This window comes from Vulpes vulpes, chromosome 5 (assembly GCF_048418805.1).
Source record: "Vulpes vulpes isolate BD-2025 chromosome 5, VulVul3, whole genome shotgun sequence".
Classification (NCBI taxonomy): domain Eukaryota; kingdom Metazoa; phylum Chordata; class Mammalia; order Carnivora; family Canidae; genus Vulpes; species Vulpes vulpes.
The window spans coordinates 123,039,810-123,064,160 of NC_132784.1; the positions used below are offsets into that span (position 1 = coordinate 123,039,810).

The following is a 24,351-nucleotide window of genomic DNA, read 5'->3' on the forward strand; positions in this document are numbered from 1 at the left end:
CCCATAAAATGTGCTTTTAAAGAATAAAATTATATTATTTGTACAAAATAATGTTATAAGTCTAAGGTAGATTCTCAGAGACACATACTTAAGACTACTGAGAAAGCAGATATCAGGCATGAATCATCTTATGGTTCATTTTTCATGCATAATTAGTCAATTAAGGTTCTAACTGTAAATAGATAATAGATAAGAGTTAATATTTTTAGCATTTTATAAATTTATTCCATTATATTTACAGAATTATCTATTTCATTTTAACAAAACAACTTCTTTGAACAGGGAGTCACAAAATATATACTTGGATTTTTCTGTATTTAAAAGTTAGTATCAGAGCAATTATGATGCTTAAAGAAAAAAGTAAACAACAAAAACTACTTTCAGAAGAAAGAACAAGAAGCACAATTACAAATTACCTTATCATGTACCTTAAAAGAGTAGTTAATTACTAACTCCTTAACAATCAAACTCATTAGGAAGAATAAAACTAGTTTAGACTACAAGCTACTAATTAACATTTCCAATCGTACTATGAGGGCATTTCAAACTTACATGGCAGTATGTCCTTATATCTGTTCTTTTTAACATTTTCTTCTTTTTCTCCAGTGGCTGTGGGATAAATCTTTTCTGTTCTATATTTGGTAGACAATCTTCTTAATCGCTTAAAACATAAACAAAAAATTCAAGTTTATAAAAACATTAATATCTTCAAAATTTTAATGATTTATAAATAGCTCTTTATTGAATTTCGCTAACCCCAATTCCTTAAAACTCATTTTCCTGTTTGTCTAAGCTCACAGTATCTTCCTATCCCTTAACAATTAACCCCAAGGAAATTTTTTTTTTTGCCTTAAGTGAAAACACATTAATATTATTATTATTATATTATTATTAATATTAAGTGAAAAACATTAATATTCCAAATGGCATTGAAAGAGGACACCAAAATACAAAGCAATTTTACTTAAAGAAATCATTAATAAGTTGAGTCAGAATATTTCAGTCCTTAACTTACTCAAGTAATTTTTGTGTTTAACTATGGGTCCCTAAAACCAAGAAAATCATGCCTAAAAGATTATGTACAAGTTTCTTTATTCCTTCTCTCAATAAACCTTGGGCACCCATGATGTGCCAGGCTCCTTCCAAGGCATAAGCTAATAATTACTTATAAGACACTGCAAAACAAAGTTCTTTCATATTGCATTGGAAATGCCCAACAAAGACCAATTCTGCTTATTCACTGCATTACAGAAGTGGTTTGTGAGTTAGTGACAAATTCTTACCACATATGGCAGTAGGGATGTTCTTTGGGCTGGAATATTTCTGCGTGTCAGTAATACACTTCCTGCTTTCAGAAGCACTGAAAGTCAGCATTGTGAATTGTTTAAATTCACTACTCAACTACATTGCTGAAATTTAATTTCAAAGAAGCCTACTTTCTTCCAAGCTTAAAGACATATTGAAAGCATTCTGGTTTTACTATTCAACAAATTATTGAATACAAATGAAATGAACAAAAAGTCTGGTAACATTTAACTTTTTCACCATTTTACTTTTGCTACTTGTAATGTTCATGTTTAAGCAAAAAAAAAAAAAACGTTTTTTTAAAATCACAGAACTTATTTAAGGTTCTTATTCTTGTTATGATATACTTCACAACATACAGCACTTGAAATAATCTTTTAAGTAGACAATTATCATAGAATAATAAGTCTTTTGTTTTTCTTTGAAAAACTACTAAACTTTATAATGACAATATTAGAGACCTAAAAAAGGAATCAATACACATTTTTTTTTTCAGTAAGATGAAAAGACTGACGAGAATCTTGTTCTGCATTGGCACAATGCCGAAATTAAATTCCCCACATTTATGATGCTATTTTCTATGGTAATAAGGTTCTCAAAAGTAGGTTAGAGAAAAAAATTATATTTAAAAGTATACGTGCTGTTGGTAAGAGTGTGAGAAAATCAAAACTTCAATATAATGCTGGTAGAAAAGAACATTAACACAAGCCCTAAGGAGGGTAATTTGTTGATTAAAAATACACATAACCCCTTAACCCAGGAAGTATACTTATAAAAATTTGTCCTCTACACAGCACATGTGAAATGACATATTACACACAAAGTTATTTATTGCAGTATTGTTTAAAACAACAAAAGACTGCAAATAAAAGTCTATTAATAGAGGACTGGCTAAACAGATTTGTTTCATTTGTACAATTAAATATAATTGAAAACAAATAAGGAAGCTCTTTATATACAGTGATATGGAAATGCCTCAAAATACGTATTAAGGGTAAAAAGCAGGGAACACCATAGTGTATATAATACACTACCACTGGTGTTAAGAATAAAAATATATTTGCATTTCCTTGTACATGTGCATAAAATATCTCTAGGAGAGAAAATGAACAAGGTTGTTATTAGTTGAGAAAAGAAATGAATAGCTATAAGAAATGGATGGGAAAGAAACATTACTGTATGATATTTCATGCCTATTTGATTATATGCATGTATTGTCTATTCAAACAATTAAATGCTGAAGGAGTGCCTGGCTGGCTCAATAAGAGGAGCATATGGCCCTTGCTCTCAGGGTCATGAGTTCAAGCCACATGCTGCATGCAGAGATTACTTAAATAAATAAAAACTTGAAAAAAGATTTTTAAAAATTAAATGCTAAAATAATTAAAGGAAAAAAGACAGCTATTTTCTTAATCCATATTAACAAAGACCCTCCCAGTTATGCACTATAAATCTTACATATTTAATTAGAATCTCTATATTATTTTTGCTCAAAGATTTTAATTTTCAGGTATTTATAGTATCTTAATGTATTACAAAATATTGTATGTGAATGTGACTTACAGAAGGATATGAGTCTAAATACAGGGGTAAAGGAATTAACTGAGGTAATAATCACTGAAAAAAATGTAACTACAAAGAAATGGGAAAAGGGGATGAATTTAATTATAAAATGTTAATGCACTTCTGGAATACCTGCAATTATTCCATTTATTTTTTTACACAATGAATTATTATTGAGAAATGGACAAAATAAAGTTTTTATATGAAATGACTGCATTTTTCATATTTAATTTTAGAATACTTTTGTGTACAAATAAACATTTCACATGAGTTTGAATTTTATACATTCAGTTTTCTTAAAGCCCTGCACAGCATGGTGTACTTCTACTTCAACCTTCCAATGTTCTATTAAAATAAGTCTACATAAGCAGTATACTTAAAAAGTTTCATACTCATCAGCAATACTCATCTCTGGTGTAGTATAAATAAAACAAAGGTGGTCCATTAAACATTAACCTTTGTACATAAAAAAACTGACATTGAAAAAAATTCTACCCAAATGTTTTTTTAAGGTAACAAGTAGGGTCTAATTTTCCTAACAAAACAAAACAAAACAAAACAAAACAAAACAAAACAAAAGGTCAGCTTTACAGTTAGTTGCTTGAACTAAAATTCTAGATCTACCACTTTCTAGCTGTATGACAATGAACACAGTTAACCCATCTCATCTTCTGTGATATGAGGACAATACCCACACTCAGTAAAAAAGCTTCCAAATCTTATCTACTTTTTAAGTCTTAGCTCCTTCAAAGTTTTCTTTTCCCACTCATGCAAAAATAATCTTTTCCTTCTGAATTCTTTTTAGACTTTATATGCACTCTCAAAATACCATTTCCTTCTCTTTATGATAAATATGTAAAGAGAATACATCTTATTTCTCCTACTACACTGTAAGCTCTTGAGTACAAGATTATAATTAGATTAACATTTGTAATGTTCAGTACCCCTGGAACATATTAAGTGCTTGTATGCTAAATACATTAATCTTAGAATACAATTTAAATGCTGGCCTAAACAAAAGATTTTTTTTAATACATCAAAATGAATGTCCAAATAGTGATTGAAGTAGAGATAGCACCAAAACTCATTTAACTACAGGAAATGAAAGTATCTATATATGTAATTTCATTTTAACTTCCTGGCCACCACTTCTATTGTCTCTAGGTGAAATTAATTACTAGGAAACTAATTGAGAAACATATAAAATATTAAGGAATCTTATTCATAGATATAGTGCATGTGACAGACTGTGTCAAAATAGCACTGAACTAAAACACCAATAAAATAATTCATTTGTTAAGTTTAACATAGTTATTTAATATACTCCTAAGGAAGAAAGTACTTTGAATCATTTACCATCCTGAGCAAAATATAGCTAAATGGCATATTTACATAGGCTTATAGATACCATACCCTGTATCAGATATGTTTTAATTATGCAAACAAAAAGCCTTTAAGAAAAATTTTTGATGGTCTACTTTTAAACATCTTGAAAAAGTCAGTAAGTTCTTTTCAATAATTTCGTATCGCAGAGTTACTGTCCTAAAAGGCAAATCTGATCATTTTTAGTCAATCACATTAAAATCCTCTCATGTGTCCATGACTTCCAAGATAAACTACAAACTCTTTAATTACAACATTTTGAATGCTGCCTGCCCAATTTCCTAGCTTTTTTTTTTTTTAACACTCTCTTACTTAAGAATCTGATGCTTCAGCCACATAGAATCACTTACTACCACCACCACCAAAAGCAATCCTCCACCCTTCAACATCACAGTTTGACATTTTTACCCTTGCTGGTGAATTAACAGTAGGATCTGGCTAAAGTGTTATTTCCTTTGTGAAGCTTTCTTGACCCTTCCCTTAACAGCTCCTCAGCCCCCAGCACCAAAGAGTCAATAATACATTGCTCTATTACCACTTGTGAAATTTCAGTCTTGCCGATCTCACCAACTATAAAACTTAAGGCACAAACTGGACTATCTTACTGGACTTTATAGACCAAGACCTAATGCAAATCACATTAAAAATGGGTAACATCATTTATTTATTGAGCTCAGGCAAGTTATACAGATGTCTCTAATAGATTAGAATTTTTGATGCACAAAAAAAAAAACGAAGTTTAATACTTTGTTTTAATGTTCCAAATTCTTTTTTTTCTTTATTTCTTCAAACACAAAGCTTTATTCTCTTAATCCTATATCAATAAACTGATTTCTCAAAAGCTTCTAACAGTCACATGCAATATAACTATTCTCTTTTAAGATATCCATTTGGTGTCAAGATTTGAGTTCTTTAACAAAGTAGTACAGTTTAATTGTTTACCTATGGTTCTAAGCTAGTAAGAACGTGTTGTGTGCTGTTTGTTGAATCTCTCTAGTCAAACAGCTGTCTACTGGATTGTCCACTGGGTGTCTCATGAGATCACAAACATGTCCAAATAAGCACTACCATTCAACAATTGCTCAAATCTAAAAGCTAGGAATCATCCTTGATTCCTTCCTTTACCTCCCCTACAACATCCAATGCATCAGCAAGTTGTGTTAGCTCCATTTCTAAAATATATCTAGTTCTCTTCATATTCATTGAACACTTAGAATTCAGAATATGTTGAGGTAAACAAAGTAATAATTGGCTGGATTTTAAATCAGAACAACTAAGAAAACAATGGACACAAAAAGTAATAGAGCTAACATGGAAATTTAGCTAACTCAAATAAGATAAATATGTTTTGGAATAAGATAGAATATAAATAAATTAAATATTGGAGCTCAAGACTTCTTACGCTATTACCAGGCCACACACTACTGCCCCGAATTCCTCAATGTCAACACTTAAAAAACAGTATTGGGGGCACCTGGGTGCTCAGTTGGTAAAGCATCTGCAAAATCCATCTGAACTTTATTTTTTAATTTTTTTGAGAGAGCAAAAGCGAGCACATGTGAGCAAGGAGAGAGGGGAGGCAGAGGGGAGGAAGGGGGGAGTAAGAATCTCAAGCAGATGCCCTGAGCTCACAGGATCCTAAGAACTCTGAGATCATTACCTGAGCCAAAATCAAGAGTCTTAACTGACTTAAAAATCAATGCTTAACCGACTGTGATCCATCCAGGTGCCCAAATCCATCTGAAATTTAAAAGGGAGGGGGCTTGGCACATAGATGGCACTCCATACTAACTGTTAAATGAAGAATCTGATTTTATACCTGAAATATTTAACTGTCCTGTCACAAAGCCACTCAATTATAGTATCACTAAGTTAATACTACTATACAAATTGTATGATCATTAAGCCAGAATAATTTTTAAACCCCAAATACAAAGTTAACAGCAATAAGTAATAAAATCATATTATAATTCCCAGCAAAAGTATACTATCTCTAACCAGCTTTTATTAAATCTTTACAAACCTATTTATATAAAAATATGCACATCACTAACACCCATCACAGGAATCAAAACAACCAAAGGGCCTTTAAATCATACAATTGCAATGTCTATATTCAATTGTAAAACATCCAATTCTGCCTTTCAAAATTCTTCCTATCTTTGCTCACGCTTTACCTATTACTGTATAACAGACTAACTTGTCGGCCATTCTCTTTCAGAGAGGAAAGCTATGCATTCCTTGAAGCTAAGTCAGGACAAATGGTAAAAGGATACTATTTTGAAGTAGGAGCAATCATATGGGTTCTTTGGGTAACAAAAACATTTTATTCTTTATTCATGTTGATTTTAATGCTTCAGTTATCTTCTTAGTAGTATACACCAAACAAACTCCTCACTTTCTTCTAGCTCACTACAGAAATCCTCTAGTTAAAACATTTCCTGAGACCAGTCCTGGCACCAAAACCCCATCTCCCACTTCCTCCCAAAGTGCTTCCTCATCTCTACCCACAGCTCTTTATCCTCTACTCTAGGACATATCCCAATGTGCAGTAGTTACTTATATATGCATCTATGCCATCAGAACATGAATTTCCTGAAAATGCAGACCATGTCTTCTTTCTGTTACTACTAGCTACTACTGGCATAATTCTTAACTACCAGTAGCGAGTAAATAGTGAGTAAATAACCTGTTTAGGTCTTCTCTGGTGGTAATGTTCAGAGAAAATGAATACAAATTAGAATTGACCAGTATACTTAAGAAACAAATGTCTCTGCCCTCTTACACTTTATTACTACTTCACAATGGGACAGCTTTGAGGCTGAGACACTAGAGTTCAATTCCTAGTTCCATCAACTGCTAGCAAAGGAGATCTCCCGAACATAACAACTTTTATAATTCTCCTCGAAGGGGTAGCAATAAGCTTTAATCTTAAGAACTTGTCTTTTTTTTTTTTTTTTGCTTTTTAAAGATTTATTTATTTGAGAGATCAAACACGTGCGTGCCCACCCACATGCACAAGTGCAGGGAAGGACAGAAGGCGAGAAACTCAAGCAGACTCAGGCTGAGCTTGCAGCCTGACACACGGCTCCATCTCCCGATCCTGAGATCATGACCAGAGTGGAAATCAAGAGCTTAACCAAGTCAGATGCTTAACCAACTGAGCCACCCGGGCACCCCTTGAGAACTTGTTTTATACTATAGACTTTTTGTGTCTGTGCAAAAAGGTGGTTTTATTAGAGCACGGGGACAGGATAGGACCTGTGGAAGAAAGAGCTGCAATGAACTATAGACTTTATATATTAGAAATAATAAACATGGCAAAGCATAAAACTAAAAGGAAAAATAAATTCCCAATTCTATAATCCTTTTTTTTTTTTTTTTTTTTTGCACAGCCCAGACAACAAGCAATACTTTCTTTAAAGGAAAGGCTCTTGTTCTTGGGTTGGAAAAGACAACACAGTGCTTTCTCAAGATCTCAAGTAAGTTAGGAGGATGTAATACAAATTTCTCCTCTGTCAATGTGCAAGTAACATTCTTATGGAAATAAAGTAGAATCCCATTTGAATTAACAGGACACTAAAATTATATATATAACTTTTACTGAAATGAAGATATATAATACATACAACAAATGGCAAAGAAGTGTTTGCAGGTTTGATAATTTTCTTTCTATACACAGGTTCTCACCTGTCTGTTCATTCCTTTCTTCATCATCCTTATCTAATGGTCCTCTTACTACCATTTAACTCATGAAACCACTGGTTCCACATTTTGCAGGTTAATCCCAAATTCAAATATTTTGTCCCACTGTCCCAGCAAATTGCTCAGAAATTCCAAATTTTGGGTATTATACTTATGGCTCCTGACCATGCCACCCCCTTTATCTGATTATGTGTCCTGATTGAAGAAAACACGTCATGACAGTCCCTACCCTTGAGTTTACACAGGGGAAAATACCCTGCCAAGCCCAGACTCTCATAGTTTTCCAAAGCAATCTATCACCAATTTCATTATTCCATAACACAGAGTATAAATAAACATACAGTAAAATTGAGAATACACAGTTCCAGCTTTAACACATTAAGCCACAATAACATCAACTGTCGAACTAAAAAATTAAATATGACCCCCAAATTAATAGCATGGTTGCAAAATTCCTATTTACCTTTGCAAAAACAAATACAGCACAGGAAGAGTCCCCTTAGCAGCTTAAGAGTTCAATACATATTTACCACTATATGGAAATAAATTATTTTTTGCTCAGCCAGAATGCCACTAAGCTGTGGCCAACAGACCACAGTTTTAAAGAGAAACCTGCACGTACTGGTGAACCTTTAACTCCCGAACCCCTCAAAAATTTCAATCTTCTCTTTACCACTTCTACTGAAACTACTTTTATGAAGTCACCAGTAATCTCCAAACTCCATCAATATCTCAAAGCCTTAATTCCGAAAAGTATTTTATTTAACACAAATGATCCTCCCCCTTTTAAAATTCCTTTCTTAGATTCCATGAAATAGTCCCTTGATTCTCCTCTTACCCTGCTAAATTAGTCCTTTCTGCCTCCTCTGCTTCCAAACCCCTAAATGTTGTGTTTTCTATGGAACTGTTCTCTTCTCAGATTTCATTTTTTAGGAAGCTTACTCCCTCTCTATTCTGACATTAACAATTACATTTATGAAGATTCCAAAATCTCTATTTCCAGTCCTGACTTTTCAGTTCTAGTTCCACAAACTGCTTATTAAACATCCCCAACAGCAATTCAAACCTAATAGATAAAAAGAAACCTAATTTTTCAAATGATTCTCTTTTTTTCATTGCACCTCTGCTCTCCTTACGCTTTCAAAGGTAAGACTTCCTAAGTAGTTTTGGACTTTTCCCCTCTTATCTATCCCACTTGCTTCCTCTCATACCTAATCAACTTCAAGTTCTCATGAGTCTACTTCAGTAAACAACTCCCAAACATGGTCCCTTACTCTCCAGTCGCATCGCCAATGAAGACAGAAAGCTGTTTTACTATATGAAACAGGTAACTTAATTTTCTTTCCTTTAATTACTTGTCTTTTCAATTAAAAATTAAAAGACTTAAGAAACCTTTTGAATGAGGGAAAAAGAACAACTCAGTGGGCTTAACAAGATAAATATAATAAATAAATAATATTGTTTATGTAATAATTTTTTTAAATGTGATAATTACATTAAGTCAAGGAGTAAAGACAGAAGAAATGCATTTATTAAATCATGCATGTAAAGTACCCTACATAGCACCTAGCATAGAGCATGTCTTTAAATATGGAAAAATTAAGATAAGCATGAAATTTATTAATAGATGAGGAATTTAAGGGAAAAGTTTATTTTTTTATTTTTATTTTTTTAAGGGAAAAGTTTAATTAGCTGTCTCAGATTAGCTGAAATGGCAGACATCAACTTATCCTTATTTGTATACTCAAACACTGCCAAAAAAAAAAAAAAAACACTGTCAAATTTTGGTTCTTAAAGAGCAATTTAATCCTTTTTGTGTATACCCTAAGATTTGGTGCCATACTAGAGTAGGATATTGAGACCACACTGATTACCAGCTCCAATTCTTCTTTAAAAACTCAGAAAGCAATATAAGTCTATTTAAACCCATTACATAAAATAAATCATAAGCCAAGTTCTAAAATGATAGAGTAAACTGTCACTGATGTTCTCTCTAATCCTTCCATTGTCGATCCATACAGAGACCACAGAAGTCCTAATTGTTATATATATCCAAAGGCTTGAAAATTACTTGGCAAACCAGAGTTAAGTTTTACAAGCCATATTTTTGCACCTTTCCACTTCAACTCCCCAATAAAAATACATAAAGCATTATCATTAAGGGATCTGCTATGCCAATTTTTCCTATCAATGCATAAAAACATTCTTTGCTTAGTAAAAGATATTTGTTTTTAGATATAAAAAATTAAGCGTAATAAAGGATCTGCTTTAACAAAATTACCATTTTTCAAAAAAAGGAGAGACCAAGTAGAAATAAAGTCATGTTAGGTTGCCAAACTTGTCTGTAGAATTAGGTTTTAAAATCTTAGTGGAAAAATAAATAAATAAATAAAATCTTAATAGAAACATAGTTTGGCAATTCCTGAAAAGGATAAATATAGAGCAACCCCACACAACCCAGCAATTCTACTCCTAGGTATATACCCAAGAGAATGGAAAATATATGTCTGCACAAAAACTTACACACAAATTTTCATAGCATTATTCATAAAAGCCAAAGAGTGGAAACAGCTCAAATGTCCATCAACTGATGAACAAACAAAATATGGCATATTCATACAGTTGACTATTGTTCAGTGATAAAAAGAAATAAGGTACTGATGACATACTTAACAGATGGGTCTTGAAAACATTATACTATGTAAAATACACAAAAAGCAAATGTTTCCATTTATATGAAATGTTCAGACTAGGAAAATCAACAAAGGCAGAAAATAGATTAGAAGTTACATGGTATTGGGGAAAGGGAGAAATAAAGTGTTACTGGTAATGGGTATGGGGTTTCTATTAGTGACAAAATGTTCCAAAACTAGATAGTGATGACAGATACCCAGCTTTGTTACTACACTAAAAACTACTGAAATGTATATTTCAAAGAGGTGAATTTTATAGTATACATGAATTAATTTCAATATATGTGAATTTACCTTAACAAAGCTGTTATAAAAAATCCTTAAAAGCAAGTTAGATAATATCATTAATAGTAATTATTGGCAGCATCAGAGCATGCTAACCAAGGCATCCAGTCCCATCCAGTAATAAGGAATATCCATCCTCCCCAAAATGAATATTACAAAACTTCTGTTCTTCACTGCAGACCTTCTCATTAGAACATTAATTTGACAGGGTCAAACACAACAAGAACACAGAATCTGGCTGAAATAGGAGTAAAATGAAGAAATTACAAACGAATAATTAGGTCTATTAGAAACTTTGGCTGGTGAACTTAGTGTATAATTTTTTAAAATATTTTTTTAAGATTTTATTTATTCATTGAGAGGCAGAGACACAGGCAGAGGGAGAAGCAGGCTCCATGCAGAGAGCACGACGTGGGACTTGATTCAGGATCTCCAGGATCATGCCCTGGGCTGCAGGCAGCACTAAACCGCTGCGCCACCGGGGCTGCCCTAGTGTATAATTTTTTAAGGAAAGTATAGGTAAGTATGATGAGTAAGAAAGGTAAAAAATGCAGGTTTTAACATAACTTGATGTACAAATCACACTAATGAAGCTAGACAACTGATCTGGAAGACCAGATATTAGGAGAGGAAGACAGTAAATAGAAAATGCTGAGGTAAAGTAGAAATAATTGATAAACTATCTAAGATTAGGGTTGAAGTCTAAATTCTATACTTGTATAACTCTAACCCAAGATAGGAAAGAAGACTAAAGTAAAAGAATTAAACCCAAACCTGATCATCAGGAAGTCTGCTTGAGATTCTCTCTCTCCCACTCCCTCTGCCCTCCCCCAATCATGCAAGTGTGCATGCTCTCTCTCTCAATAAAGAAATAAATCTTAAATACAAACTTATGATATAGAGGAAATACATAACTAAAAATATTATCTAGAATGAGTTTAACTTTTTAAGAAAAAAGATAAAATAAGCCAAAACTTTTTAAATTAACAATATTTTGACAGCTTTTCAAATTGCAGTCAAAGTCACTGAAGAGATTGTACTAATATATTCACCAGAAGAAATGTTACTGAGACAAGCAGACTTGTCAATTTGTATAGCAGTCTTGTGAGGAAAAATGATAAATAGCTGAAACTTCAGCTGACTGTAATAACTATTAATTAAATTGGAAATAGGAGGCCATGGGATCCTTGGGTGGCTCAGTGGTTTAGCACCTGCCTTCGGCTCAGGGTATGATCCTGGAGTCCCGGGATTGAGTTCCGCATCGGGCTCCCTGCATGGAGCCTGCTTCTCCCTCTGCCTCTCATGAAAATTAAATAAAATCTTTAAAAATAAAATTAAAAAAAGGAAATAGGAGGCCATATAACTATCCCATATGATGAGAGCATTTAACTTCAAAGATGACTCATAAGTTTTATTATGTTTGGTAAACTTTTATAAGCTGAGACTTCTCTGTGCTAACAATGGATGTATAGAAATACCCTGATATAAAGAGCTCCCGCAACTCAACAACAACTAAAACTAAACACTAAAATTTAAAAATGGGCAAAGGACTTGAGTAGATACTTCTCCAAAGAAAATATACAAATAGCCAACACACATATTATTAGATGCTCAACATCACTAGTCAGCAGGAAAACACAAATCAAAACATAGTGATGTATCATCTCATGCATTACAATGGCTACTACCAAGAAAATAAAATAACGAATGTTGGTGAGAATGTGAAGAAACTGAAATATTTGTGCACTACTGTGGGAGTGGAAAGAAAATGGTACAGACATTAAGGGAACCAATACAGCAGTTCCTAAAAAAATTATCACTTGAATTATCAGATGATCCGCAAATTCCACTTCTGGGTATACAACCCAAAAGAATGAAATGCAGAATCTTGAACAGATGTGTGTACACTCATGTTCATAGCAATATTACTCATAACAGCCAAAAAATGGAAGCAACCCAAATGTCCATTGATAGACAAATGGATAAACAAAGTGTGGTACACATATACAATGGAATATAATTTGGCCTTAAAAAGGAAGAAAAGGGGGATCCCTGGGTGGCTCAGCGGTTTAGCGCCTGCCTTTGGCCTGGGGTGCAATCCTGGAGTCCCGGGATCAAGTCCCACGTCGGGCTCCCGGCATGGAGCCTGCTTCTCCCTCCTCCTGTGTCTCTGCCTCTCTCTCTATCATTCATAAATAAATAAATAAATAAATAAATAAATAAATAAATAAATAAATCTTTAAAAAAAAGGAAGAAAGTTTGGCACATGCTACAACAGGGATGAACCTTGAGAACATTATCCTACTTGAAATAAACCAGTTATAAAAGGACAATTATTGTATGATTCTATTTAAGTGAAATACCTAGAATAGACAAAGTCTTAGAAATAAAAAGAAAGCTGGTTGCCAAGGACAGGGAGTGGAGGGGAATGGGACTTGTTTAATGAGTACAGTACAGTTTTAGTTTTGCGAGATGGAAAGAGTTGTAAGACCCTGGTTGCCCAAAACAGTGAATGTACTTAAATTAGTAAACTGTATGCTTATAAATGGTTAAGATGCTAAGCTTATGATATTTGCATTTTACCATGATTAAAAGGTTTTTTTAAAAAAATGAAAAGCAACCCTTTGTAGTTCTTTGCTTAAAAATTAAATGTCTATCTAGTCATAGGAAGAGGAACAGCTAGTTGTAGGTAACATCATTAAAATATCTCAGATTAGGGCAGCCCGGGTGGCTCAGCAATTTAGCGCCACCTTCAGCCCAAGGCGTGATCCTGGAGTCCCAGGATGGAGTCCCACATCAGGCTCCCTGCATGGGGCCTGCTTCTCCTTCTGCCTGTGTCTCTGCCTCCCCCCACCCCGCCCCGGTCTCTCATGAATAAATAAAGTCTTTAAAAAAAAAATCTCAGATTACTAGGCCATACAACATTCATATAAAATCAGATAGCTCTGCTCTACTCATGAATTAATAGTTACAATTTAAAAAAAAAAATCTATTTTTTCAGTTTGTTGACATACTGGATTCAGGCACTTCTGATAAGGAAAAGAGTGAGATTCAGTTATCACCTTCATGAGGATGACTGATCTCACATCATTTTCTCCTAACCTAGTCTGTGTGCCAGGTTCTCTTTTAGGTGCTATAAATATAGTGGTAAATAGGACAAAAATCCCAATTTCATGTGGCATATATTTCAAAAGCACATCCTGCCTGTATAGCATTTATTATTTCTTCCTTTAAAGCCACCATCTGTTTACATGGTTTATTAGCCCATCACTACCACAGCTGCTGCCGACCAAGATTATAACTCCCTGTCAGTGACAATCTTTTATATTTCTCTTTATTTTCTGACAGTGCCCAGTGTATTCCATGTATATATCAAATAAAGCACAGCAAGTCTTTTAGACATATTGGTAACTGATAAGCACATTCAGAACAACACATAGTCAAATGAAATTGGGCACCCTACTGTCATAGTTTTTTTTTTTTTTAAGATTTTATTTATTCATTCATGAGACGAAAGAGAAAGAGAGAGAGAGAGAGAGAGGCAGAGACACAGGCGGAGGGAGAAGCAGGCTCCAAGCAGGGAGCCCGAAAAGGGACTCAATCTCTGGTCTCCAGGATCATGCCCTGGGCTGAAGGCAGTGCTAAACTGCTGAGCCACCGGGGCTGCCCAACTGTCATAGTTCTAACACATTTAGTTCAGTAACTTGAGATAATATAGTTTGTATAACCATAGAGTATACCAAGAGTATAACCAAGAGTATACTCTTAAAGCCCTTTTATTTGGTTCTATATTATATACCTACAATGTCACCAAGGAAAGCTTGCAATCTTCTATCACCAGGGGAAAGATATGCAGAATAAAAGGGCCATATAATGAACACATATAAAAAAACCCATCAACATATCTTTAGAGATATGTATGTATATACATACATACAATTTAAACATGTAATACATTAAATTTAACATTTTAAAATTTATATAAACAATACATGCAGATGCTAAAATATTCAAACCATACTGACAAGTTATATCATGTATTCCCAAGACCCATTCAAACCATACTGACAAGTTGTATCGTGTATTCCCAAGACCACCTTCAGGTTCAATGATTCACAAGAAAGACTCCTAGGACTTAAATACAGTCATTCACAGCTATGATTTATTACAGCTAAAGGATACAAAGCCAAAGTAGCAAAGGGAAAGATGCATAAGGCAGGGTCCAGAAGAAACTAGGGACAAGCTTTCAAGTGTACTCTCCTAATGGAGTCACATAGGACCCATTTAATTCCTCCAGTATTGAGCTGTGACAAAACTTGTGAAATGCTATCTACCTGGGAAGCTCATCAGAGATTTAGTTAGTGCCCAGTGTTTTCAATGAGGGCTGGCCATAGCCTACCGTGAGTCAAAATTCCAGATTTCCAGAAGCAAAGTAAGTGTCTAGCACAAAACCATATACATAAAGGCATGGTGAGCCACTCTTACACAGGGAATGATGGGAACTCTCCCAAAGGGGTAAGTTTCCACAGACTTTCCCCAAGGGCTAATCTTGCAAATAGGCCTAAGGATAGCAGTTTCAGGCTTGCTATATTAAATTTCTTATCTACACAATTATAAAATGAAAAAAAAAAAAAAACTCCTCCTTCCCCATATTCCTCCCCTTAGAAGTAACCAACCATGTTAAACCTCTTTAATAGGTATTTTGTTTCACAAAAATTGCTGCAATGAACATACTTGGACATACTATTTTATGTACATAGCAAATATCGTAAAGAAGATTCCTAAAGGTTGACCTGCTGGGTCAGAGTATATGCATCAATTCTATTAGAAATGGCCAAACTGCCTTCCAAAAAAGGTTTCACCCGTTTATATTACCATCAACAGATAGAGAATGCCAGTTTTTCTATATCTTTGCCAACATTTATCAATTTTTTAATTTTACACCAAATTTGGTGGAATCTGGTGAACACTCCCCCCAAATTTAATGTTGATTAATTTACATTTTTCTAATTATTAGAGAAGTTGGCAACTTTTCCCCATGCTCAATAATTATCTGCATTTTTATGTTAATTACCATTCATACCATATGCTCATCCTTCTATTGGAGTGTTCTTTTTTAATGATATATAGAAGCTACTCATGTTTCAGATAATAACCCATCATCCAGGGATGCTTAGGTAGCTCAGTAGTTGAGCATCTGCCTTTGGCTCAAGGTGTGGTCGGAGTTTCCGAAAGAGTTTCCGAGAGTACCGCATCAGGCTCCCTGCAGGGAGTCCGCTTCCCCCTCTACCTATGTCTCTGCCTCTTTCTCTGTCTCTCATGAATAAATAAATAAAATCTTTAAATAAAGAAAAAATAATCCATCATCTAGTAAATGTGTTGAAAATATTTTAACTTAATCTACTGCTTATTTTTCATTACCTTTTGTATTACAGACATTTTTAATGTTTATGAGATCAAATTTGATCTTTATTATATTTGTGCTTTAAATGTAAGTCTGGAGAAAAAGCATTCTAATTCAGAATTGGCTTTGACCTTAAATGATGTTTCACCAGTCTCCTTACATTGGCATACTGACTTCCTCTAAGAAACTATTTATTACCCTAAAAAAAATTTACCCAAATATGGTGGATATTATATCTTTTTTAAACTTGCTTATTTTATTTTTGAGGGGGAAAGGGAGAGGGAGAGAGACAATCTAAAACAGGCTCCATGTCCAGGGTGAATCCCAATATGGGGCTCAATCTCACAAACCTGAGATCATGACCTTAGCTGAAATCAAGAGTCAGGCACTTAACCAAGTGAGCTACCCAGGCACCTCTCACCTTGATAAAGGAAGTCTTAGGCAAAGTGGTATTCTTCTGGATCACTTTGTGAAGTGACAATTCTTAGGCACCCACCTAATTCCTAATAGGATGAGAACTTCAATGTGACTCAGTACTACACTGTTCTTAGAGACATACAACACTACTTATATAAGCCTTGATAGTTAATGTGTAGTGTGGGTACACTGACAATCCCTGGGGTTAAATTATTTTAGAGCATATCCCCGGTGATCAAATAACACTTTTTTTTTTTTAATTTATTTGCCCTAGACAGGGAGGGAAAGGGAGAGAGAGAAAAAAAGAGGAGAGACACTTGGGGGGTTGGGGGAGGTTAGTACAGGGGAGAGGGAGGGAGTCTTAAGCTGACTCCTTATCGGGCCTGGAGCCTGATGTGGGGCTCAATCCCACACCCACAAGATCATGACCTGAGCCAAATCAAGAGTTGGACACTTTAACTGAGCCACCTTCTGGATTCACTTTATGTATTTACTTTTTAAAGGTTTTTTTTTTTTTTTAAGATGTTATTTATTTATTCATGAGAAATACCTAGAGAAAGAGAGAGAGGCAGAGACACACAGGCAGAGGGAAAGCAGGCTCCATGCAGGGAGCCTGATGTGGGACTCGATCCCAGGACTCCAGGATCACACCCGGGGCCGAAGGCGCTAAACCGCTGAGCCACCCAGGGATCCCCTATTTTTAAAGATTTTATTTATTTATTCATGAGAAACAGCAAGAGACGCAGAGACACAGGCAGAGGGAGAAGCAGGCTCCATGGAGGAAGCCTGATGTGGGACTCTATCCCAGGACCCGGGGATATGCTCTGAGCCGAAGGCAGATGCTAAACCGCTGAGCTACCCAGGCATCCTGGATTCACTTTAAAAATCCTTTCTTATAAAGCATTCCATGACTGTCCTAAAAGTATATGATTTTTCCCTTTTAGGAGTCCTCATTGCACAAAAATGTGGATGTGCGCTTAATGTCACTGAACTGTATATTTTTTTTAAAGACGTTATTTATTCATTCATTCATTCATTCATTCATTCATGAGAGACACAGAGAGAGGCAGAGACACAGGCAGAGGGAGAAGCAGGCTCCCTCAGGGGAACCCAATGTGGGACTTGATCCCAGGACCAGGGGACCACACCCTGAGCCAAAGGCAGAGGCTCAACCACTGAGCCACACAGGCGTCCCTAAACTATGTACTTTTAAAAATGGTTAAAATGGGTAAATTTGATGTATATTTTACAATAAAAAAAAGAGTTACAAAAAAAATAAATAAAGAATCCTTATGGCACTTTGTCCCACAGTATTGTATTCAGCTTTGCATTAGTTGTTTGTGTACATCATTATTTCCCCATCTCTACTCAAAATTCCCTCAGGAAAAGGATCACACACGGAAAGGGAATGGAATTTAAATGGGTGGGTTGAATTTCCCAAAAAACTCAGAATAACTCACTCTCTTTAAAATGATGCAAATTTAGGATATTTCTACATACGATTCATTCCAATTCTAATGTGATTAAGAAATACAGAGGTGGCCATTTAACATCTGTTTTTCTAACTTCAGTAGGTGAAAAAGAGCCTATTAGCTTTACTTTTACAGACTAAATTAGTGCTAAACTACTTCATTGAACCAAAACTCCACTGAAAATTATTACACTGGTAAGAGACTTTAGAAACATATGATCATTATTCATTGTTATCATTATACCATCAAGTATTATTTATGAAAATATACACTAACTAGTAGAGTATATAATGGACAGAAATGCTTTGATAAGTTTGCAGAAAAGAAACCACCTCCCACTCCCACCTGTGATTTAAAATGGTTCACATGTAGCATGTAAAAGAAATTCCATGTTAAAAACTATGGGACACTAACATGTTCAATCCATACCCAAGTATATTTAAGGTAAAGGATTCCAACAAATAGTTGACAGCCAACAAGTATGTTAACAAATTCTAAAATGTCAGGCAACTACTTATTTCCAAGGTTCTGCCAGTGACTCCCTCTCTCTCACAGTGGGAATGGATGATCGTGCTGCTGGTGCCAACAAGTGCACTGAAAGAGGTAACAGAACATAAAAGTGAACAGCAAAAGTTTATACTGGAATAGTTCTGCCACTTACTACCTGTGTGACCTTGGGCAAGTTCGGGTTCCTCACTGCAAAAACAGGAACTAGAGTAGTCTGAGGATCCAATATAAAAGAAGGACCTGGTAATGTTTCTTGCAGAGTTCATTGTACAAATAAGATATATAGCAGTTTATAAATACATCATTATTTGTGTTATCTGGTAAACATACTTTGTAAGTACACTGTAACGACTAATTTATTTAACAAGATTTACTAAGCACCTATCATGTAGCCACTGGCTAGGTACCAGAAATATAAAGGCAACTCTCTATAGCAAGCATGAGAGTTTATCAACCTCAAACAGACACTTAAGTAACTCTAATGTTCTATATTCCTCTGTTATTCTCAGTATATATTATCTCAATTTCATCTTTTTCAATGAGTTCCATAATCACCCATACACACACACAAAAAATTATAGATCTATTAGGGAAACCAAGACATTGACCTGAAATCTATATTCGAATCAAAATCAACACATCCACAATTGCACTCCGTACCCAACTCCTCAGATTGTTTTCCTCCTGTATTTTCTTTCTCCTATCACTTAGTGTCCAACTTAGCTTAGATGAGCTCTTCCTCACCTTCTAATATGGCCAAGTCTTGTAAATGCTACCTAAGAAATGCCTTCCAAATTCATCCCTTTTCCTCAATTCACCGTCATAATCTTCAGGCCCTCCTGCTTCAACTACTGGAATAGCTTTAAGTGGTCTGTCCTTTGGTTCTTAACCTCCTAAATTTTAGTCTCCACATAGCAGCCAAGGTGATCCTGTTAAGTTAACATCATACCTAAGAGTAAAACCTAAAAGATTCTCATCTTACTTAAAGGCCATTCTTACAATGACCTACAAGAACAGAGATAGTCAGCCCTAACTCCCAAGCCTACCACAAATATAGTACTCTCTTCCTCACCTATTCCGCTCAAGTACAATAGCTTCCTTCAACACTCTTAACTCAGGTCCATGAGCACTTAATGTTCTGTCTGGAATGCTTTCCTCGCAGATAACTGCATTTCAAGTTTTGGTTCAATGTCTTCACCACCTTTTTAATATCTCCTAGGGCACCTGGTGGCTCAGTGGTTGGATACCTGCCTTTGCCTCAGGTCATGATCCCACACTGGGCTCTCCACAGGGAACCTGCTTCTCCCTCTGCCTATGACTCTGCCTCTCTCTCTGTGTGTATTTCTCATGAATAAATAAATAAAATCTTTAATAATAACAATAATATCTCTTCTACTTGTCATATGGTAGATTGATCATATTAAAAGCCTAGTTTTCATCCTTCCCTGTATTAATTCCACATGTGACTTTTGCCGGGTTTTTTTTTACTTAAAAGATGATATTGATTTCCCCACCCCTTGAAGTGGATACGGCATTGTAACTTGCCTTGTTCAACAGAAAGTAATGGAAGTGACAGTGTGCCAGTTCCAAGACTAAATAGGTCTTGTGTATTTGTTCCCCTCACCTGCGCCTCTGCAACATCCATGTAGCCTATTGGGGAATGAAAAACATGTGGAGCAGGGACAAGCAATCCTAGTCATCCCAGCCATAGCCAGGATAGATGTGCTGACAGCCAGCCAACCCCCAGAAACATGAATGAACCCAGTCAAATTCAGCAAAACTGCTTAGCTGACAACCAACAGCATGTAAAACTATTTATTATTATATGCCACTAAGGTTTGTGGTTGTTATACAACATTACTGTGGTAATAAATAACTGACACACTCTACCCCTTTTTCTTCCTTACTGTTTTACTGTTCTCTATTGCACTTAATATCTGACCTAGTTACATTTACTTGTTTATTAGGTTATTCTATGACTCTTGCCAATAGAATATAAGCTGCAGGAGTTGTAGTCTTCAGAGTCTAGAATAACATTTGGCACACAGTAGGCATTCATTAAACATTAAACAAAGAAATAAAAATAAGCATGATGATTTAATGAACCATTTGGATCTATGAATCTGTCAATTATCTTTTTAAAAAAAAAAAATTTTACTTATTTATTTACTCCTGAAAGACACAGAAAAAAGCAGAGACATAGAGAGAGAAGCAGGCTCCTCACAGGGAGTCCAATGCGGGACTCGATCCCGGGCCCTGGGATCATGCCATGAGCCAAAGGCAGATAGATGCTCAACCACTGAGCCACCCAGGTGTCCCAGTTATCTATTTTATTTTATTTTATTTTATTTTATTTTATTTTATTTTATTTTATTTTTTTATTTTATTTTATTTTATTTTATTTATTTGAGAGAGAGAGAGAGAGAGAGAGAGAGAATGCACAAGCAGGGGAGGGGGCAGCAGGAGATGGAGAAGTAGATTCCCTGCTGAGTTCGGAACCCAGTCTTGAGGTCACCAGTCTCCATCCCAGGGCATAAACATCAAGACATCAGCCAAAGTCAGAGGCTCAACTGACTGAGCCATGCAGGTGCCCAGTCAGGTATCTTTTTAATCTAAGGAAGTAATTAAACTCTGAGCCAGTCTTTCAAATCACTATTTTACAAGGTGTTAAAATCAAGACTTTTACAAAGTATTTTAATTTTACTGAATATACTTTGTCATTAGTAAATATTTTTAAAATTTATGAATATTATTTATAGGCTTTATCTCATCCTATTCTAATTTCTATATGTATTTTATAATAAATCTTAGCATCTGAAACTAATGATATACTACTATATGTTGGTTAACTGAATTTAAATTAAAAAAATAAATTTTAGCATAATTGTATAAGTATGTAATTTATAAATTAATGAAAGTATATTGAGAAGGTGCATGCTTAAAAATTACTGTAATCAAAAGTTTAGAGATCACTGGCTTAGAGAATAAAGTCAAAACTCCCAAGTTACTATCAATGATATCTTCAGATAATTACATTACATTGTTTCTTTCTCTCTCATCAAAGAGGTTCAAAAGAGAAAAAAAGCAAGGGGTTGCCTTTTCCCTTCACATTTATTTTACTTCTCACTTAATGCCCTTATCACTCTTCATTTCTAACTATGATTTATTTAGAACAACATCTAACACTACATTATGTTCTTTATTTCATATTATTACTAATTCTCACAGGGCAAAGTATTCCTATTTTATGGATAAGGAAACTCAGATTGAGAGTAGCTTAAAGACTTATTTGAGAGACAGAGAGAGCACATGAGCAGGAGGAGGGACACAAGAAGAAGCAGGCTCCCCACAGCCAGACGTGGGGCTCAAGCCCAGAACCCTGGGGTCATGACCTAAGTCAAAGGCAGACACTTAACAGACTGAGCCACTCAGACGCCCCAAGAGTAACTTAAATAACTTACTCAAAATTACATGGATATGTAAGTAATGGCTAAATTTAATCTAGATAAAACTACTGTGATCTACATTTGCTAGAGTATCCAATGTAACACTAGACAAATTGCTAAAATCAAATATATCACAAAGATATGCTACTACTTCTGTCTGGTCTTTTCTTTCTTGACATCTACACATTCCTTTCTTGACCTTTAATTATAATTCCCTTCCCCTAGCATCAAAGATTATTTTCTTCCCTCTTCTAGTTAAAACATATTTTAAAGATAAAATAGTAACAATTTATATGTCTATTCAATCCGCATTCTGTTTTAAAATAAAATTTTCTAAACCTCCATTAACAAGAAAAATAGTAAATGGTGAGATAACTCAGGAACATACTTGAAAATATTAACTATGGCAAAACAAGATACGGTTTGCAACCGATATATAGCTTGCAAATAATATAAAAACTAGCATATAATAGAGTGATAACAGAAGGATTGGTTAAATATTAATCCTATACTTCTAGTTTAGATTGTTACGTTTTCTAAAAATACTTTTTAAAAATAATCTGTTAGTCATCACAAGAATGTAGAGTATGAGAGAATACCAGTATTTTATTATTCTTTGAGACTCTTTACCAACATTAGAGCAACCATGTCACTATAGTCAGTTTCACAAGATCAGTAAAATTCTTATTTCTAAATATTCAATTATATTTCCCATAGGACTTCCCATAGGGTAAAAAAATAGAAAGTATATTGCATCTGAGCCACTATTAGAGGAGAAAGACTAAAGAGATAGGTTAAAAAAAAAAAACAGGTATAAATGTTTCAACATCAGGTTAAGGACTCAGAAAAAGACAGTAATTACTGCTGAATGCTAAAGAGGTATCAACAAACAAAGATGCATGCTACTGTTAAAGAATCTACTGGATGTGTCCTGGAGATCTGAGACAACCATAATAAATGCAATTTCAGCAAAATAGTAGATCCTGAAATCAAATTACAATGGGGGTTAAAGAAATGAAGAAGAGGCTGAGAAGGTGGAGTTAGCCAGTAACTACCTATTAATCAAGAAAGGAAATAATAGTTCCTATGAACGTTGACTTTCACAAGTAAAAATTTTTTGTTTCAAGCTTTTGAACTATTAAAACATCCAATCTCTTTACTTTTCCACAAAATGAAAAGACCAAAGCATCTGGTATATTAAGCATTAAAACCATAGTTTTCTTACTTTAATAGCCTTCTATTATTCATACTATAAATTAAAGAAAAACTTTTTATTTTGAAAATCTAATAATGTCAGTGAATAGGTTTAGCAATAAATATTTGAACACAACCAGTTATTTCAGTTGCAGAATCCTATTATTGATATCCATCTACTCTATTTTCCTCCACTTATATGTCATTTATTTACAGTATTAAAAGCAAAGAATTACAGAGGCACCTGGGTGACTCAGTTGGCAGAGCATGTGACTCTTGATGTCAAGATTGTGAGTTCAAGCCCCACACTGGGAGTAGATCTTACTTAAAAAACAGTAAAAGAATTACAAACACTAGGCATATATTACAGGAAATTTCTAAATTACACAGTACATCCTGATCTATCTCTAATACCCATTTCTAATACACATTAATCTGAGGCACAAAGAGGTGAATGGACAGCTAGAGAAACTATGAGTAGACAAAACATGGCAGAGAGATACAGAGGGAAGCAGATACACAGGACATGCACACTAATGACAAGGCAAGATATTACATTACTCAATTTTTATATGATTCAGGAACTAAAAGAACTGTAGATTTATTTTGTTGAAGCAAAATCTATTGTGAAGTAAATACATTAGTCTTTCAGATAGTGATATATTTCAGATACATATTCGAGAAGTGAAAAAAGAATGACTATACAATACATACTTCAATAAAATGATCTTTTTTTAAAGTTATTTATTTATTTATTTATTTATTTATTTATTTATTTATTTATTTATTTATAGAGAGACAGACAGACAGGCAGAGGGAGAAGCAGGCTCCATGCAGGGAGCCCGACGCAGGACTCGATCCCAGGTCTCCAGGATCACACCCCAGGCTGCAGGCGGCGCTAAACCGCTGCGCCACCGGGGCTGCCCAATAAAATGATCTTTAAATAAGATTTACTTACAAGAAGGTAAATGTTCTGG

At 34.6% G+C, this 24,351-nt stretch overlaps 1 protein-coding gene across 8 annotated transcripts in view; it reads right to left on the minus strand.

The window, feature by feature from the left end:
- Positions 1-24,351, minus strand: part of PTPN12 (protein tyrosine phosphatase non-receptor type 12) — an 84,121-nt gene that overhangs the window by 46,069 nt on the left and 13,701 nt on the right. For 7 of the 8 annotated variants that reach the window (XM_072759884.1, XM_072759883.1, XM_072759882.1 and 4 more), the window contains exon 2: positions 553-661. In XM_072759884.1, the coding sequence (XP_072615985.1) occupies positions 553-661 (109 nt within the window). Of the gene's footprint in view, positions 1-552; positions 662-1,283; positions 7,693-24,351 lie in introns of those variants that run through there. The other variant, XM_026006102.2, reaches the window with a different exon arrangement.